General features: G+C 40.9%; 1 protein-coding gene across 3 annotated transcripts in view; it reads left to right on the forward strand.

Annotated features, from left to right (window-relative positions):
* The window catches only part of RFTN1 (raftlin, lipid raft linker 1), a 101189-nt gene that overhangs the window by 30597 nt on the left and 50684 nt on the right, over window positions 1-19908 (forward strand). For all 3 annotated transcript variants that reach the window (XM_033164865.1, XM_033164867.1, XM_033164866.1), the window contains exons 3-4: window positions 3420-3606; window positions 15035-15143. In XM_033164865.1, coding sequence (XP_033020756.1) covers window positions 3420-3606; window positions 15035-15143 — 296 coding nt within the window. The remainder of the gene's footprint in view (window positions 1-3419; window positions 3607-15034; window positions 15144-19908) is intronic.

Genomic DNA, 19908 nt, shown 5'->3' on the forward strand with positions numbered 1-19908 from the left:
AAGCAGTGGCACGGCCAGCAGGGATGCCGAAGCGGCTGCAGTACATGCTGCCACTCCGACAGGAGGCTCTCCGACGGCTTTCCCTGCGTCTGAAACACAAGAAGAGCTGAGTGAGAGCGGCGCTGCCGATGGAGCGAGCGGGGACACCGAAGCGGCGGCACGGCACTGCAGTACAGGGTGGGTGAGAGTACCCTGGTTTCAGTACCCGCCGTACAAGATGACCCCCGACTTTTGGGAAGATTAAAAAGAGTCAAAAAGTCGTCTTGTATGCCAGGATATACGGTAAATGGTTTTATACCCTTGCTCTGTTATTTATCAATACAGAATATTTGCTAGTGTTTGAGGACAATCAGGATTTTTATGTCTAGAGCGATACATATGAAATTTTAGGGATATGACAGAGCAAGGCTGTGGCATATTTGTGTGAACACTGAACAGCTGGTTGTGTTTCCTGCAGATGTTCTCAGACTCTGACCATTTTTAGTAATGTAGCATAGCTATGCACGTAGAAAATGATATTATTTAGAAACTTCCAGTTACCGAACTCCTTCTGACTCCAAGGTTATATTTCTACATCTTCATCATGAAAAGACAAGCTTCTCAGAGTGTGAATCATTGTGGTGCTATGTGTAGAGTTTGGGACCTGGATGTGCAAAATTGCCTTGGCTTCCAACTGTACCCCTTTACTGGGGTACCCCGTGATCACACCTGTTTTTGAGGTGGGTGTGATGCACCACTTTACCCCCACCTAATATTAGACTAAAAGGATTCCACCCAGTCCAGGACTGGGTAAGCGGCCATTTACTGGAGAAGAGTTTGAATCCAAGCCAAAACCTAAAACGGATGGTTGAATAGCCCTGTGCTCAAACAAAGTATATGTCGGCCATGTGTTTCCACAGAGTCCAGTCTAACCTACGCATGTATCAGTTCTTGACAAATACCTTGATGAATACTAGTCAGACCCTCACTTACCAGCCTAGGGTTATGTGCACTTTCTACTCAGGATGTAGAAGCTTTGTGGGAGCAATATCTATCTGACTTAATAGCATTTTATGCAAAAAGGCATGAAATGACTGTAACTAACAAGAGACTCTCTTCTGCCTTGCTTGACTCACCCGTCCTTTTCGGTTGGCTGTGCATAGACTGCCCAAGTTCAGAAACAGGGCTTAATTATTTTACTCCTGGAAGACTAGACATGGGGCAGCTGAGATAGGACAATACTTGTGATTCTGAGATACAGCCCATGTATCCTTAATGCAGTGTTTAGGCCTAGCAGTTATGGCTAACACTTCTATTGACTTTGGGTAATCAATGGTGCCAACAGTTGGATGTACTACTTTATCATCAGAGAGAAAACCTATCTTCTGCTGATCGCGCCTATCTACAGCTCTCTGTTTCAGAGCCACCACCCCCTAACTGTCAGCAGCAGGGTTTTTTTTGGGGGGAGGTGTTAAATAGGAAGGACAGGTCTGTGAAAATTGCGTGCCACACCTTGCATGAACAGAATGCTTTCCACTAAGACAAAGACACAATTGAATAAAATCCTGAGCAGAGTGCTAAAAAAGGAAGAAAGGTTGTTTTTTTTTAAGAATAAAAAAAATAAAAAAGCAATTAAAGTTTTCAACACCCACCTCCGAATTTGTTTTGTATGCTTGGCACAGGGTCAGTCTGTTTTGACAGGCAGCTTGGTTACTTATATCTTACAGCACATGCATTCCATAACTTAGTGGATTTTGTTATGAATTTTACTTCATTTGTATGCTGTAACAGAACTGTGAGTTGTATTATTCTTCAGTGTATGCATTTCTTCAGGTTTTCCCCTCTCTATTTAAAGAAATAATGATGTTGTGTCCTGTGCTCCTCAATCAGAAGCTCCATTGTATAATCTTGGAATATAGTTTTTGCAGGTTAAGAGAAACTCTGGCAGGAGTATAGGGCAGCAGCTACCTATCCTATTATTATTTAAATTATGCCTCTTATTATTAGTTCTGAATATGTATTAGTTTTTATTATAACTTCTTCTTTTATTATTCAGAAAGAGCCATACATTCTTATGGGAAATGCAGGAGGAAAAAATACTTTTAAAAGAGCCTACTGTCTTTCATACAGACTGTATTCCTCAGGGTTTTACATAGAAGAAGAGCTTGTTTCAAGAACCTGCACACCTTTCGTAAGCTCTTATTCTTGTTGATGTTGAATAGTAGCTAGGTACACTGAAACTCCCTCAAGATCACGATCTGTAGCAGTACGAGTAGGAAGGAAATTAAAGAGGCAAACACTGAGAAATGGAATCAACATGGTGACAGACTCTGTGTGTGTGTGTGTGTGTGTGTGTGTGTGAATGCAGACTGGAGTATTTGATGAATCACCTTTAGATTGGAAGCTCTTCTGGTCTCTGGGCTCTCAGGGACTGTTTTGTTGTTTACACAAAAATCCAAAATTTGGCTTTGCCCATTGTACACTGCATTTGCCCAAATAATAATTGCATTGTAATCTGAAATACAAACATTGTTAAGGAATATGAGGGGAATTTAGTATTTAAAACCTTTGTTTTACTAAAACTTTGCAGCTGTAGCCTTTGCTTCTTTAGGTGTCTTCTTAGTTTATGAGTAACATTTACTTAAGTAGGTAGGGTGATTAAAACAACGTTGTTTAAGAAATCTGGAGATGCAAAGATTATAGCTTTAAAGGTCAGTCATGATGGAAGGGCAGGTTAGAAATGCACCAAATGAAATGTAATTTAAGCATTTAGGTATCCTGGCTGATAGCTGTTGGAGATGTGAAATTTATCTACTTTGGCCACAGTCCTTAGCCATTGCACCTTTTTGGAGCGAGGTTTAAACTATAGTAAATTTATTTGTGAAGAAGGCCTTGGATATTGGAGATGTGAATCAAGTAATTGGTCACATACTGGTTAAGCAGGTTCTGGTGGAAGAACAGGGGAGATGGTTTTGTAGCAGTATGTTAACAGCTAAAAGAATAATTCTGCAGCATTGGGGATCCCAGATGATGCCTAATATTAAAGGTTGGATGTACGACCTCCTGTAACAGGATGTGTATGAAATGGCCCTTTTTAATAAAATGCAAAAAATGAAACTTTTGAAAGATCTGGTGTGGATTTTTATAATTGTTTTCAGAATAACATCTAGAACCATAAATTAGGGGAACAGTATTTTCTTTTTCTTTTGGGCTTAGCATTACTGCTACTAATAGCTAACTTATTCTTATTGTTGTTAGAGCTGCCATTAATATATACCGTAAACAAACAAATGCACCCAACAGGTATGTATTTAGCTACTTCGCAGAAGTGTGTGTGGCCTTTTTGTTACTAAAGAGAATGTAGATATTTAAAAACTCAACATAACGCTTACATAATATAATTCAGGTTTATTTATCAGTCTCTCTCTTTTTGGTTCCAGCTGAGCTACTGGGATCATCAGCAATCAGGCTCTCTTCCTTGCGTGATCTTCCTGCTCAGCTGCAAGAATTGTACCAGCAGGGTTTCATCTTGGCTGCTGTCCATCCCTTTGTGCAGCCAACTAATGAGAATGAGAGGACTCCCCAGGAACAAATCTTCAGGGCTGTACTGATCAAGAAAACAGAAAGGTAAAGCTCAAGATAGTGAGCAGGGAATAAAAATAGACAATGAGATTTCCTGCTGAGATTTGACCTAGATCAGGAAATAATAGCAGTGTCATGTTAATATTTGCTGTGCAAGCCTTGGGTATTTTCATAGGCTTAGCATGTTTTGCGTGTTTTATGATCCATCTGCAGCTTGGCAGCAGTGTCTGAGGATAGCAAGCCGAAATGTGTTTCATATTTTGGAATACAGTACACTGTCACCAGGAAACAACCAATCCTGGGCAGAAGTTTGAGAGGCTGGCCTGTTCTTGTCTTCTTTTAGTGTAATAATAATATTTTGTTAACATGCATCTAGAAAAACCATTTGGTTTTGATAATCACATTTCCGTTGTCTGTATAGCCGGTGGTATTATATAAGCAGTGCTATTTAAAAAGAAGTTGAAAATTTGCAATTATATTAGAATTCAGCCCCCACTACACCTATAAAATAATTTTCTTGCTAAATATAGACACATCACATCAAGAGAATTATTATTATTTTGCTTTGATTTCATTTCAGTGCAGATAAGCAGCACATTCTAATGCAACCAATGTTCAAAGGAGATTAGGAGTGAGACAGAACTTTAAAAAAAAGCCCTCGTGAGTTGGTTAAAACTTCAGACCTTGAGGACATGAGATATCTCAGTTTTTGTGAAGTTGATCAGCAGAATAATTGCTCACCATGTAAATATGATTTGTAAAAAAAGCCAAAATGGCTAGTGTCATTAGATGATATTTGTGGTTGCTCGTTCCTTAAGTCAATTGGCCATAGGTGGAGGATTCAGAGGAGTAGTTAGTCTTGCATTTCACATTGATTGAAATGCAGCTCTTCTATTTTTATTACAGGGGAGGTAAATGTCTGTGACCCCTCCTTGCTGCAGACCACACACCAGCTGCCCCCCTAGGCCAAACCACCTCCATATGGGTGCAGTGTAAGCTTTCTCCTCTGCAGCTTAGCCTTCCAAGGGTTAAAAATAAGCTGACTCAGTTCCTAGAGAGGAGAGGAAATTAATGTGGGAAGGAGGAATCATTTTGCAAAGGAAATACTATTTTCTCCCCCTCTCCACCCCCAAAGTCTTTTCCATGGCTTTGTATCACCATTGAACTCAAAAAGCCTTTGAAGAAGCACAAACTCAGGACGAAAGGGAGAATCGAGCTAAGAGGAAGGCAGTTTTGGCCAGTGGCGGAGCTTCATGCTCAGGCACCAGGGGCGAAGAGCAGGTGGGGCCGGGGCTGGTGTGCATCCCGGGGGTGTGGTGCACGTCCTGGGGGCGTGGCACATCGTCTGTGGGGGTGTGGCGCCCAGCACGGGTGGGGGGCAGCCACGATGGCACCCCACCCGGATTGCGCTGCCAGGGGCATGCTCTCCCCCCGCACCCCTCTTCCTCCACCAGTGCGTTTGGCAAACCCTCACCGTCAACAACTCCTGCCTGGAAACCTGTGTCCCCACTATGGAAGGACGTGTGGATCCAGAATTGGCCTCCACAGTCACTTACGGACATAGCGCTAATACCATATTCATGGAAGACAATCTTACTCGGCTACGAGTGATTGCCAAAGAAGAAAGAGAGAGTAAAGTTGCAGGGTATTCTCAGACTACTGAGGTACATAGCTTGCCTGGCTTACCCTGTTTCCACAGTAACCCACATAGGTAGAAGTTATCAATGTGTTATCAATATGGGAGTAAGCACAAGAGACAGTGATGGTCTAATCAAAATCTCAGATGCTGCAGTTTTCTATTAAGAAACAAAGAAGAAGAGGTAGTTGTGGCAACCTGGTTCCAATATGAATTATTATGCCAAAAATATGGAGAGGCTACTATCATAAAAGAGAGGGGAAATAGAATAAACTAAGGCGGGCAATACTTTGACACTAGAGGCTATGTAGTTTGACAGCTGTTACCTTTTTGGTTATGTGCAATATAAAACATGTAGCTATGGTGGGTAAACTGCCTGTGTTAATAAGAAGCTTGATAAGCAAAAGAGAGCACACACAATTTTAGTCTTTAAGCAGAGCATTTTATCACAAATCGGATTGCTTGTAGCCAAACAGCTAGGTGGAAATAAAATGTCTAATTTTGACATTTTGCTGAAGAGGCTGCAGCTAGTGCTAATTTTCATCTGGCATATGCAAAAACCTTAAGATTACTGGAGGCTCAGTTGTAAGTGCAAATTCATTAGCAGAACTTGCATGCCCTAAAAATTTAGCTAGGACTTCCTGCTATTTTCAGCAGTCCTGATTACGAATTCTGACAAATTGCATGATGTGATAAAAAGCTTTTAGTCTTTATTTGTGGAGCACAGCACAGTTTCTGTTAAGTCCTCTCCACACACCCAGAATTGTTTGATTTCTCCTTATTCTCTTGTACAAGTACTAAATGCATCTCTGCCTCCCCCCCCCCATTTTATGCAGTGCTGGATTCAGGATTGTTTGATATGGTTTTATTCATTATATGCAATGTATAGCATATAATAATGTAATCCTTGAATTAATATGTGCTGGCATTGGTATTTTGATTTTTGTTGCAGCTTATTTGTAAGCTGACAGTTGAAGACTTAGAAACTCTATTTTTGCATCTTGGAAAAGTGTCACTGAAGTGAATGCCAATTCTACTGTGTTGCTACTGACTTAATACAGTCATCTCTGGTGATTGTACACCTTGCATTTCACATTATTTTGAAAGTGTCCTCACATGAAAAGAATGCCCCATATGGAAAGCTAACACACTTTCTCTCTTGACATACATACAGGTTTTTCACATGGGGACAGTTTTAAATAAACGAGCTGTTACCTGAAATCTGAGGTGGTACAGTCAGATGACAAACTGTACTAAGTTAGGATTCTAACCGCCAACCTTCAGATCGGCAAGCCCTAGGCTCAGTGGTTTAGACCACAGCGCCACCCGCGTCCCGCGATGGGGTGAGCTCCTGTTGCACGGTCCCAGCTCCTGCCCACTTAGCAGTTCGAAAGCACGTCAAAGGGCAAGTAGATAAATAGGTACCTTTCTGGTGGGTAGGTAAACGGCGTTTCCATGCGCTGCTCTGGTTTCGCCAGAAGCGGCTTAGTCATGCTGGCCACATGACCCGGAAGCTGTACGCCGGCTCCCTCAGCTAGTAAAGCGAGATGAGCGCCGCAACCCCAGAGTCGTCTCCAACTGGACCTAATGGTCAGGGTCCCTTTACCTTTACCTTTACTAAGTTAGGAACAACTTTACAATTCATCAGTCATTGTGAATTGTAATAATATTGATGAATCTAAGGAGAAATCCTCAGTCTTTCCCCACCCCCATGATCAAATGTGAGGAGAGAGACAGAGACAGAGCAAGAGATCAGATGGAATTCTTAATTGGACCATTACTGAGTGTAGTAGGTAGCATGCTTTTATGTGAGCTTATTTTTCAGGACATATATGTTGTGGTGGATAAAATCGCTCTTTTCTTTTTTCATGATCAAATGGTGTTAAGCATATGAACCTTTCCCCTTCTCTGGAAAATCCAGTGCAATAATTAGTATATATGCAAAATGTGTTTCAGTACTGGCCAGTCCATCCCCTCCTGCCTGGGCACTCCAGCCCAGGTGAGCCCAGACTCACCCACCTGGGAGAGATCAACATGAGTTTCTTACAAGCTCATCCTCACTTAGTACGGGGACACCATGTGCTGCACAATCCCAACTATTGTTTTCCTTCTTCTTATACTGTAGGCACATACTTTCTCACTACAGGTCACCACATACAGTGTACCTATACATGTTATGTTTCTTTGCATACGCTGGCAAGTGTCATATAAAACATAGTGATCAATTCTGGGATATCATCCACCAACAGAGAAATGTGCAAGTACATTGATGAAGTCCCAGAGATTTTAGGTGGAGTTTGACGTACTTGAAATGGCTTTGATATGCAGGTTAGTCACATGGGATTGTTTTCCTTCTAGCTGAATGAAGTGCTATTCACTGTTAATGTTTCAGTGTTCAATTGTGAGCTAAAATATATTCCTAATAAGTTTTTAAGCAGTCTTTACAGCTGAACACATTTACCTAGTTTTCTGTTACGTTGCAGTGATTGTGGGCATCCCAGAATATGGGTATATGCAAACTCTCTAGCTCTAGAGACTAAGAGGGGATTTTTGTGGTTTTTTTTTAAAAAGAAAATAATCGTAACAAAAACTGTGTGGTTTTATTTCTGTACTTATTTAATTGAGCAACAAGGCACCTCAAATAACATGCTTAACAAGTGACATTTCCCCCCTGGCATATTTTATGCTTCCCTTTCGTACCCTACAGCACTTAAATATTCTAGAGTTTCAATCCGTGTTTCAGATGCAGTATCATGATGTCAGTATTTTAGAGGAGTGTTTTTCAGATAGGGTACCATGAGCATTCCCTCCAGAGGTTCCACAAATTTTTACAACCTTCCACCTCAAGCACTTTCCCCTCTTGCACCTGCCAGTCATTCCTCAAACTCAAGCTACATGCTGAAAAGTTAATGAACCCACAGAATTACATTTGTGAAAAACATTCTGATCATTGAATGATTTGAATAATATTCCAATTATTAATTAGTAAAAATACTTGCTTTTGAATTTTGTAACTGTTAAATAATGTTCTTAATTGTGTTTACTGCTTTGAGGTGGGGGCAGGCAGATGGTGCTGAGATTCTGCAGGATATGCTGCAATATTTCATCTACAAAAAAAAGATAGGAAGAAAGATAGAAGACGACTGTTTGCAACTAAATGTGTCATTAGAAACCACATCAACTTTTTAAAAAGGTAATAATTAGTGTGCCCACCCCCACCGATTTGTTATTTCTGGACTGCAGCAAGCCAGGAGGAGATATTTCGCTGTTCCTTCCTCAGCTTCAATTCGGGGGGGGGGATTGCACCCCACACCTACTATTATTAATTATAGGTGCCACTGGGAACTTTAAGACTAATAGCAGCTTGGGAGTAGGTGATTTTCACTGTGGCTTTGATGGTGGGAAGAGTGAAACTCCTCCACATGCTGCAGACGTGATGAAAATCATCCCTGCCCCGACCCCTGCTGCCTATTGTTAAATTTTATAACCCAGTATAGTTTCTAATGACACATTCATCATCATTTGTCCTTTGACCATTAGAGTTATGGAAGTAGGAGAAATCAAATGCGAGTGCATGAACTAAGGACAGTCCAAAGATGCTTTTAGGTGGAAATATGTGATTATATACTCCCTCACACTCTCTTGCAGAGAAGAAGCTGCAAAGGGTGGCACCAGAACTGGCTCATTATCACCTTATGCCTCTGTTGCTTCCCAGGCATCTAGAAATAGCACATAACCATGCATGTAATGTGTAGAAAAGGCCGTGATCAGAGGCTGGGTTGCATTATAAGGAGTGCTCTAATTATGAAATGCATTATAAAGGTTGATTTCAGAATGATGATGGGGATTTTTGAGATGGCTATGAAGAGGCAGCAGATGTGAGGTTTAATCTTGGGACTGCTTGTTCACAGTGATTCTCACATGACAAAACTGATTCACACTGATTTACACTTTCAGGAGAACCCCTTACAGAAGAGGAATTGCTAGCGGGTGACAGCTTATTACAAAGCATGTTTCTTTACAAGCTTCTTTCAGTTCTAGTAAAGTGGCCAGAATAAGAAAATGAGGGCTATATGTACACACACACACACACACACACAGGAATGAGAGAGAATGAGAGGGACAGAGGGAGAGAGAGATTGAAGCAGGCTCACAAAAAGGTCCTCAGGAGCTTCAGAAAGGCATTATGACCAACTTCGTTGGTCATCTTGTTTTCTGATTATCACATAATTGCCCTCGTGTTTTGCATAACTGTTCAACATACCTTGTTCTGTGAATTATATCATGTTTACCTTGTGCCAGAACAATTTAAATAAAAGTCATTGAAGGACTTACCTTCTTTTGTGTTATATCACTAAATTTCCCTTTAGCAAAGGCTTTTACCTTTTTTTAGTTGGAACTTTTTGAAATTCAGTGTTAATTGCTATGTTTGTCCTTTTCAGTCTAATTCTGGTTTGCCTGACATAAACCTATTTGGTCTCATATGGTTCACTTCAGGCCACCAGAATCATAGGACACTATATCTCATTGTGGTAGTGTCCAAAAAGAGTGCATAGGGCAGTATTAGGATGTACAGTAGATCGGGTGTAAGGAACCTCCAGCTCTCCAGATGTTGCTGAACTACAACTCCCATCAGCACCTACATGCCTAGCCAATGGCCAGGGATGACAGGAGTTGCTGGGGGGGTTGGCAATTGTCTGTCTCGGGAGACAGTGGGAGAGTGTGCATTTAAGCATGAAGTCAAACCTTTGGAAATTTACAATGTCTGCTGTGGTTGTAGAGACCGAAACAGGAGAGACATGTTGTTGTTGCAGCTGGGGCAGATGAAGGTGTCTGGATAGAGTGATGCAAGTGCACCATGACATTTCTTCTTTCTGTGCTCTGCCAGCCTCACTGCAAAATCTATGCTGTGAATACATGGTTTTGGCTGTCCTCCTTGCCTGAAAAAGGTGTAGTTCTTCTCTCGGTGGCTGCCATCCTGTAGAGTGGCAATGTCGGTGCTGAGTGTTTTCAGCTCACTGACAATGATGGCCATCTTTCATGAGTTCAATAACATCTGGGAGTGCCAGAGGCCCCCCAACTCTGATGTATATAGTCTTGAATTTGGATAGGGAAGACTTGAGTTTAAATGCTTTTTCAAGCTTTATAAATGACCTTGAGCAAGTTAGTATTCCTTAATTCAGGGATGGGGAACCTTTGGCCCTCCGAATGTTGCTGGATTACAGCTCCCTTACCATTGGGCATGCTGGCTGGCGGTGATGGGAACTGTAGTTCAACAGCATCTACAAGACCAGATTCCATACTGCTGACTTATTCTAAACTTACAGAATTTTTAAAAGGATAAAATAGGAATACCAGTTGAAGCTACTGATATGTATTCAATGGTAGATCTGTGTAAAGAGTCTTACAGGCGCCTCGTCTGGATGTGGCCAGGATGTGAGTAACCAAAGACAGATGTTTCACACATACATGGGCTGTATCAAGCTAAGTCCTACACAGAGTAGGCCCACTGAAATGGATGGGCCTAAGTTAGTCATGTTCATTAATTCATTAGGACTTGCACTGGATGCAACATGTATATACACATGCACATACACACGTGCACAGAAGCAGTGACCATTTTGCACGGGGGTTCTGTTCCCAGCCACCCCGCGCTTCAGTGGAGCATGCACAAGCACCCCTGCCCCCCTTATGCCTCGCCCCCATTATGCCCCCCCTTTTCTGGGTACAAAAGGGCCCATGCATCAGCAATTGCGTGACAATGGATGCGCCTAAATGGTTGCCACCTGTATACTGATTCTTACAACTAATTTTAAAATATGTTCGTGTATTTTTTGTCAGGCTGCTCCTAAGCTAAGCTTTTTAAGCATACAGACAAGGGAAGCTGTTTTATATTGAATTGTAACAATGGTCCATCTACTTCAGTATTGTCTACACTGACTGGCAGCAGCTCTCCAGAGTTTCTGACAGGATTTCCGCTCTACTTGAAGATGCCAGGGATTGAACCTAGGACCTTTTGCATACTAAACATATGTTCTACCACTGGCTCTTTGCTTGTGTATGAAATATGCATAAATTTTAAACACACTTCTCTTACATTAGCAGTAAGGTAGTAGAATTAGGGTCACTAATAGAAGAGTACATACTAGCATTTATGCATTGCTCCTTTCAAGCAGCTTTGTTCATTAGAGAACGTGGTGGAGACAGGAAGTACAAATGCCGTGCCCTTCCTGTTCCCTGCACTCCTTTGTATCATCTGAAATACAACTTTTACCTTTTATCCTGGAGGAAGGTGTAGGAGTTCTATTTCTGGCACTACGGAGACACTTGCGCTTCCTGTCCACCCTGTGTTTTGCAGTATCGGAAGCCATTCTTCAAGTTGCAGTGCAAACAGTTATGAGGCCTGAAACTGCTTTACAGAATTACTCAGATTGTAGTCTTAGCAGATTTTCCCCCAATAAAAAGCTTTTAATGAAGCCATTTTGAGTAATGGTATCAGAATATATATGGTTATTCACATGGACATCCCTTTTTGAAGTTGTTAATGGTTTTGAAAGTTACATCACATTGGCATTCTGTACGATCTGTTGTATTCATTGAATGCAAGTTGTACAGACCAAGCATTTGTGTATTTGGTTTTAGAGAGTTCAGTGTCTTTAGTAATACAACAGGAAGTCAAGTTCCTCTTTAAACCATTTCCTCCTCCTTTGCTGCCATGTATATAAATTTAAACATGAATATTTGAAAGAATTGTTCAACCTAAATCTCTCCCAATTTCTATGACATTCACAGAATAAGGGGAAAGGAAGTCCATCTTCATGTTAAGCAGTGAGAAAATAGATCTCATATCTTCCCAAGCCCACTACGTATTCCACAGAACTTCAGGGAGAGGTGTGTGAATAAGGACCTCAAATAATGACAGAAGTGCCAGCTTGGCCCCATGACCGTGGGTGCCTGGGGTCATGGGTGCCATACAGTGTGCATGGCCCTGGTGCCGAAATTTGTGGGTGCCCAGACTCTTCATGGGGAATTTTGTGTGTGCTCAGACACCCAGGGAGCCGGTGCCTATGGAGTTTGTGGATTTCTATTGTTAACATATTTTTTACTAAAGATTTCTTGGTTTACAAAAGTATGTGCAATGTCTCTTTTTTCAAGTTACATTTTCTACAGATCAGTTTCATTTGCTGAGACATTAGTGTTACATTAGGAAGAAAAGGGAGAAAGAGGTGGAGGGGGGCATGGTGAGTGGGGTTGGGGTTGGGTGGCAATGTTTCTATTCTACTTAATGTATGTGTGGGGGTTTGTGTCAGCGTCGCTTGTGCGGGTTCTCTTTACTATTCGCTTGTGGATTTAAGTTCGTGGATTTCTTACTGCTACTTCATTGGTTTGTATTAAGGGTGAACAGAAAACAAAGGATATCAGCCTGTGTTTTGATGGGCTAGTGCCCTGTTTGTGGCAGCATACTCTGAAGTATTTTTCCTGACTGCACTCAGGGTTCGAACACCTTGGTATGGTGTTTTACTTCTGTGGCTCATACTGGTCAAAAACACACTAAGAAATCTTACCTTCTAAGCATGGCATATAACATTGGGCTACAATGTTTTTATAGAAGTATTTGTGATGTTCATTTTTAATAGTTACACTGTGCTTGATCATACTGGCACTTTTCAGAAGCGTGTGGAACTTGTCCCTTTATTTCCAAGGATGCAGACCGGTTTCATGACCAGCAGAAAAGGTGGTTGTAGGGAGAAGCAGAAGAGAACCTCCACTTAATGTCAGGGACACTGCAGGCAGTTCTACACTCTACACATGCTACCCAGGATGTGATCAGTACTGTAAACACTTGTTTGAGGAGTGGGGGAGCAAATCAGTCAGTGGTCTTGGATCTGTCTCCTTTCCCTTGCCTCACTGTCACATAGCATTGTCAAAGACACACTTTGTCAAGGCTTCAACTTTGCATCAACACACATTTTATTTGCCTAAACTGCTATGCCTTTAATATGGCAATTGGTGCCCTTTAGGCATTCAAGAACCCCTGACCCCCCACAAATAGATCCGGTTCCTAGTAGTAAAAAAACAGTTAAGTCTGGTTAGGCCACAATTGGTATAAATTCAGAGGTAAATCAGTCCAATTATTGCATACTGATTCTGACTGAGCAATAATTATGTATCTATTTAGTGAATTATATATATTAATAATAGTAAGCACTAGTTTGGAGGCTACACAGGGAATTGCAGGGGGAATGAGTCTCCTCACTGAGTCTTTTTTAGCTTCAGAGTCGGCTGATAACCTCAGAGCATTCAAGAAGAGTGGTTTAGGAACTGCACAGCTCAGAACAAACACATGTGCATGTGTGCATGCTTACAGGATAACATAGGGACTTGGTTGTTCTCTGTTGATGCAGAGAGCAGGACCTAAATCAATACCTTCACATTTCAAGAAAGGAGATTTCAACCAAATTTACTGAGCTGTCTTGGAAAGTGGGGGCTTTTCTTTTTTAGGGGTTTTTAAACAGACTTTGGGTTTCTTTCAGGGATGCTTCTGCAGGGGATTTCCTTCATTGGCAAGGGACTGGATTAGATGACCTTTGAAATTCCTTCCAACTGTGATTTTGCTATTTTTTAAAATTAAGACAACTTCCTCTTCTTTTTCTAACAAACTCTCAACCTCCATTGCCTTCTGATAACCTCAGTTATTGTCAGGCTGTTTTGAACTTTCTTTTCTTTTCCTTTCCTTTCCTTTCAAAAAAAAAAACCCACACAAATATTTGGCATGCCTGAGGAAACCCCCAAATATTGGGAAACCACCACTGTTTCCAATGTAGTTGGCACCATTTTGCTGCATAGCTAATGGACATGGCACTAGAAGGAATGATAATCTTTTTTTCCTCCACCTCTGGAAAAGGAAATTAATGGATCCCAAGAAATAAGAAAAGGAGCCCACCCTTCCCCTTTAACGGTGGGCATGAGTGGTCCCATGTTGTTTACAGTCTTAATGTTATAGGAAAGAGAAAGGGGCATGTAGGGTAAAATGAAAATGTGACACCCCCACTTTTTTTTTTTTAACTCTCTATAATGTCCCACAGGAAACACGGCGGTCTTGGGCTGCCTTAACAGTCATTTTCACTCTTCACTGTCCCAGTCTCATAGTTCTGAATGTGTTAGAAGCTTTGCAAGTACCTAGGGACCACCTTCATCTGTAGTGAGCAAGCATTTGGAGTGTCTGACAGCTGGTACTGATCAGTTTGGAATACTCAAAAGATTGTATGTTGTTCTCCCTGCTGTTTAGCTAATATGAAGCTACCATTTTGGCTCAAGTAGCACAGAGCTTTGCAATTCCCTTAAAACCATAGCAGCAATTTTGTGTTCTTCTTCCTGTTTGAAACAACTTGGCTGGTAAATTAAGAAGGGTGATATTTCATTGTGTGACAAAAAATATAGGACTATGGCTTTAAGGCAGTAGGCAGTACATGACAACAGGATAGTATTTTGTTAAGTTTTCCCTTTAAACAAATAAAAAAGAGAATTTGAATTATTTTCTATTTTTACATTTAATCATGCAGTTCATGTTCTAAGATACCTAATGTATGTAACAATGTTTAAATAATAAGTTCTAGTTTAGCCCTCTGTTTCAAAAGACTCTCATATTCTCTCTTTAATAATTTCTTACTATTACAGGAAATGCATTGATCTCAGAGTTCTTGTTACACAATTGAATGTTCTGTGTCACTGCTTGTCTAGGAACTACAGTAAGTCTGAGATATGCATAGAACGTGTTAGTTTTTGGTGACTTGTCACCTGCTTATGAAAAACGTCTTCTTTTCTTTTTCTTTTCAGATCCCTGAAAAATGATGCCGTCAGTGAAGGAAATACCTTAGAGATAGAAAGTTGCTTCTCCTCAGACCACCTTCTAGATAAATCAAAGATGCCAGATCTTATAAAGAAAGTAAGTACAGTAGAAGCAAAATATTTGCAAATAACAGTACAGATAGTTGCATTTGGAACTACTGATAAAGGTAAAGGTAAAGGTACCCCTGACAGTTAAGACCAGTTGCGGATGACTTGGGGGTTACAGCGCTCATCTCGCTCTATAGTCCGAGGGAGCCCGTGTTTGTCCGCAGACAGCTTCCAGGTCATGTGGCCAGCATGACTAAGCCGCTTCTGGCGAACCAGAGCTGCGCACGAAAATGCCGGAGCAGTACCTATTTATCTACTTGCACTTCGAACTGCTAGGTGGGCAGGAGCTGGGACCAAACAACAGGAGCTCACCCCGTCACGGGGATTCAAACCGCCAACCTGATCAGCAAGCCCTAGGCTCAGTGGTTTAGACCACAGCGCCACCTGCTGGAACTACTGATACTAAGGTACTAATGTTTACCAAACCCCGCCTCCCTCCCAACCTATGGAACAGATTGTTCTGTCTTTCTGGTATATCTGTCTGTTTTGTTGAAATCAAGTTCTAAAAATTAGAACTGGTGTAAGTGATACTGATATTTACTATTTTCCTCTTAGTTGCAATATTAAACCCTGTTTTACATTGCTCATGCCTATTGCAATTCAGCCCCAAGCCTTTTGGGCCCACAGAATGCAAAAAGGGCGGAAGATATCAGGTGAGACACACTAGCTGAATCAAAATGGCCCATATATATTGTTACATGCCATCCTAATCTCCACAGCAGTGCAAGATTCCAGGGGTTCCCAGAACTAATCCAGGATTCACGGTTGACAGTGAAGTAGGTGATACTGAGCACTCACTGTAAGCCATCAATGCCTCACCAACCGTGCCTAATCTGTTGTGTCTTTCCTCACTCCCACCGACACCAGAGGGAACAATTTCATTGTCCCCGCTTAGGCTAGCATCCTATTCTTTCTTTTCTCCCCCATCCTCCCCCAAATCAAGATTCAACCAGGTGCCTTTATCAGCTTACAAGCAGTGCAGAAAGGTAACATACTTCCTATGTGTTCTCTCTTAATCCCCCCCCCCAATATGGTATGTTACCTTTGGAAAGCCTCTATCAAATATTGTGGTAAAGTTCAACATCGGGGGGGGAAATGCATTAATTATAAGGAGTGTCATTGCTAGCTTCATATCTGATATTTGCGTTATCATTTTAGAACAGGTGTTATTCTAATGAAAATTGGAATTTTGCATGAGTCAGTTATGTGTAGCAAATTAATGACCATTGAAACTGACAAGTTTTTAAAAAATACACTTTGAAAATAGCCATCTGTGTTGTTGTACTAGAAAAAATGTCCCCTGTGAATAACATGGCGGCTCTTCTTCAGCACCCAGATTAACTTTTATATCTGCAACTATTCTCTACTCCACAGATAGTTCTTGTGGCCCTCTAGACATTGTTGAACTACAACTCTGATCCTCCCTAACTATTGGCCATTCTGACTGAGGCTGATGAGAGTTGTAGCTCAGCAACATCTGGAAGGGCACACATTGATTACCCCTGCTAATACTAGTGCACTCTGTGGATCTCCCCTAGTTCTCGTTTCAGCTGCATACTTCCTCTTCATTTGTGTACAGCTTTCACAGAGTTCTCATTTTCCCTTGAATTAATCTGTGGCCTTTTTACAGTTGCTTGGGGAATCATGATCTTGTGCTGATGAGTTTGAGGGAAATTGACCTTTAAATATTACTGTGAGGTTTTGCGTGTGTGTGTGTGTGTGTGTTAGCAACCTACATAAAATGAGAACAGGAGGATAGAAAGTCCTTAGCCACTCCTAAACAAATGTCATATTTAGAAGTTGAAGATCAAAGGTTTTCTGAGACCAATGTCAAAGATTTTACTTGTGGAGAAGTTACATTTTACACACCCATCGAGTTCAGTATAACTTCAAATGCATAAAATACCCTCGTGGTTTACATGGAGAAGTTACGTCTGGTTTTGATCACCAGTTAAGTGTAAAGATGAATTAGCAGAAAACTTAAAATATATTATGAATCTATGGGCACTGTAACCCTTATTGTTCTTGCAAGAGCAAAAATGCTTCTGGGAACGTACATGCATTCTAACAGATGGGAAAGGGGCGTCTGCTGCTATATAAAAACAATTTTTATCTACAGTGAATAATATTTAATCAAAACACAGAATCAGGGGAATGACTGTATCCCAACATTTTTCATTAAACATACAGTGGTTTGTTTGTTTTTTAAGTAAATTTCCATTGCATTTCATACTTTCTGATTAATTGTTTAAATATATAATTATTCGCTTGCAGTCCAGCAAGAAACTAGATTTAACACATGGCCAGAGTGATAAAACTGTTGTGCTGTTCATTGACTTTAAATGTTTCCTGTTATGAATGCATTCTTCATTTTTGTTCAGTAATCTGAGACATTACTCGTCATTTCTCACAAAAAGATCCTAATACATCTTGAGTTTTTAACTTGTCTTAAAGCAAATTATTATTATTTTTAATGGAGAAAAATTGGAACGAAAACTGCTTCAGGCCTTCAAACAGAAAAGTCTGAAATGACCCTGCTGTAATGTTACTTATTGCCCAAAGGATTTGCTATCTAAGTGATCTGAAACGCTTTGAAACCATTCCTGTCTTTCAGGAAAACACTTGTCCTTTCCTCAAAGTCTTTACAAAAGAGCATTTTTTACATTTATTTCTTTGCACTTCATAATAAAGGCTTCTCTCAAAGCATTTAAATTGGGGCTTTATTTTCCACACGCTTAGAAAGCAAACAGAAACCATCTCTTTGTTTAAGGATCTTGACATAGATATGATCTAGAATAAAGCAATAAGGCTGGTCAGGAGTGCCCCTGCTGTGAGCTGTCTTTGGCAATAATGTTTTGAAAGCATATGTAAAACAAAGGATTGTGGAAAATAGTGCACATTGTATATTAGGTACTGTATCATGGTGTGAAGAGCAACATATGTTCTTGGTTACACTTCTTAAAAAAACTTACATACATTTTTACTCTGCAGTATAACTTTGGTATTCAGAAACTCATTCTGTGATTGTAGCAAAAGTATTCCATGGTGCCCCCGGGGGACTTTATTTGCTTTTGTAAACCTTTGTCCCACGGACTTTTTTTTTTAAAAGGTTCATCTTCCTGGCCAATGTAAAAATAGATGTGGTAGATGTGTATAGTACATGGCCCCAGCATTCCAGGGCTTTCCCCCCGGAAGACTAGAATGAAAATTTGAAGCTAACATCTGATTATGTTGTATTAATATGTGTCCCAATGATTTATTCATTGGGACACATATCAGGGACACATTTCATTTTAATCCAGATTTTGCATGGAGAACTTCAGTGCTGAAAAGTAAAGATTGATGTCGTGTATTCAAAACACCCCAAAAAATGTGACTCTTGGCAGGAAAAAGGCTGCCCACCTGTGCTGCATAACATGCAGCTATTACTGTGGGTGTTAAAAGCATTAGCACTCCTGAAGTGGACAGTAGGGGCAGGCTACCCAGCTTGTAAAACTGTAATTTGTTAATATGAGAATTGAATGGAGTGATATGAGGCACAAAGCAATCATTTGTTGGTTATTGAATGCGCCTGTGCTCTGACAGACCTTATCCATCCAGGTGTATAGCAGTGGTGGCTGGAGCCCATTGGGACTGGTAGGGCAGAAGACAGGGAAACTGACTATAGATGGCTCAATCATAGGTTGAGCCAACTAATTTGAGTTTTTTCCCCATCCTCCTCTCTCCCGAGTTCTACAAGGACTTCTTCTTTGGCAATCACTCATAGCCGAGTAAGATTGTCTTCCATAAACACGGTTTTAACAATGAGTCCGTAAGTGACTGGAGGCCAATTCTAGACCCACACGTCCTTTCACAGTGGGGACATTGGTTTCCAGGTAGGAGTTGATCATGGTGTGGATTTGCCAAGCGTGCCTTCCTCATAGCAACACAGAGATTGCAAATGAAACTTCCTATGTGCATGGTGCTGGAGAAATATACTCAGACCTAATGTAGTGGAGGTTTAGTGCTTTGGATAGTTCTTCAGTTTGAACTTATCTTATGGATACTCAAACTTTAATATATGGGGGAAAGGCTGAAAAATAAAGATTATGAACTTGAACTTCCCGACTGTAAGAAATATTTAGGTATGAGATTTATTTTCAGTAAGAAATGTGCTAAACTTGATGGTGGTAGTGTTTAGTTTAAAACTTGAGCAGCTGCTGTCTCTTGGAAACAGGAATTATGTAGCTTCCTTTATAGCTACATTATGTTCATGAAGTGAATGTGTTAGAGCTGTGAATTTCTGCATTAATTCTGCTAATGATGAAACACTGTATTCCGCTCATATACATAGAATTGGAATATAACCAGCCTTAGAACAAAATCTGCAGACCTGCATTGGCAACCTCCCCACCCATTTAACCATCCAGGGGTCCTTTACCTTTACTCCCCTTACCATGTATTCTTGGTATCTAGGATTTGGTGCTCGGTCCATGGACTAACATGTGGCTATTCAGGTGTTGCTGGATTATAATCCCTGGTCATAAGCCATATTGACTACTGCTGATGGGATCTGGAGTCCAGCAACATCTCTTAGGCACTTCTGCTGTAGACCACACAACCACTACAACCGTTTAACATTCTCTGCAGGAAGTCCTGCTGGAACCGTTGTTGCTACCTTAACTAGTATTAGTAATATCAACTATTTTTGCACAGTTGTTGGACCATGCAGTATCCAAACTTGTAGTTGTGCCTTTTGGATAGATCATTGAGCC

The sequence above is a fragment of the Lacerta agilis genome, chromosome 12, assembly GCF_009819535.1.
Source record: "Lacerta agilis isolate rLacAgi1 chromosome 12, rLacAgi1.pri, whole genome shotgun sequence".
Lineage (NCBI taxonomy): Eukaryota > Metazoa > Chordata > Lepidosauria > Squamata > Lacertidae > Lacerta > Lacerta agilis.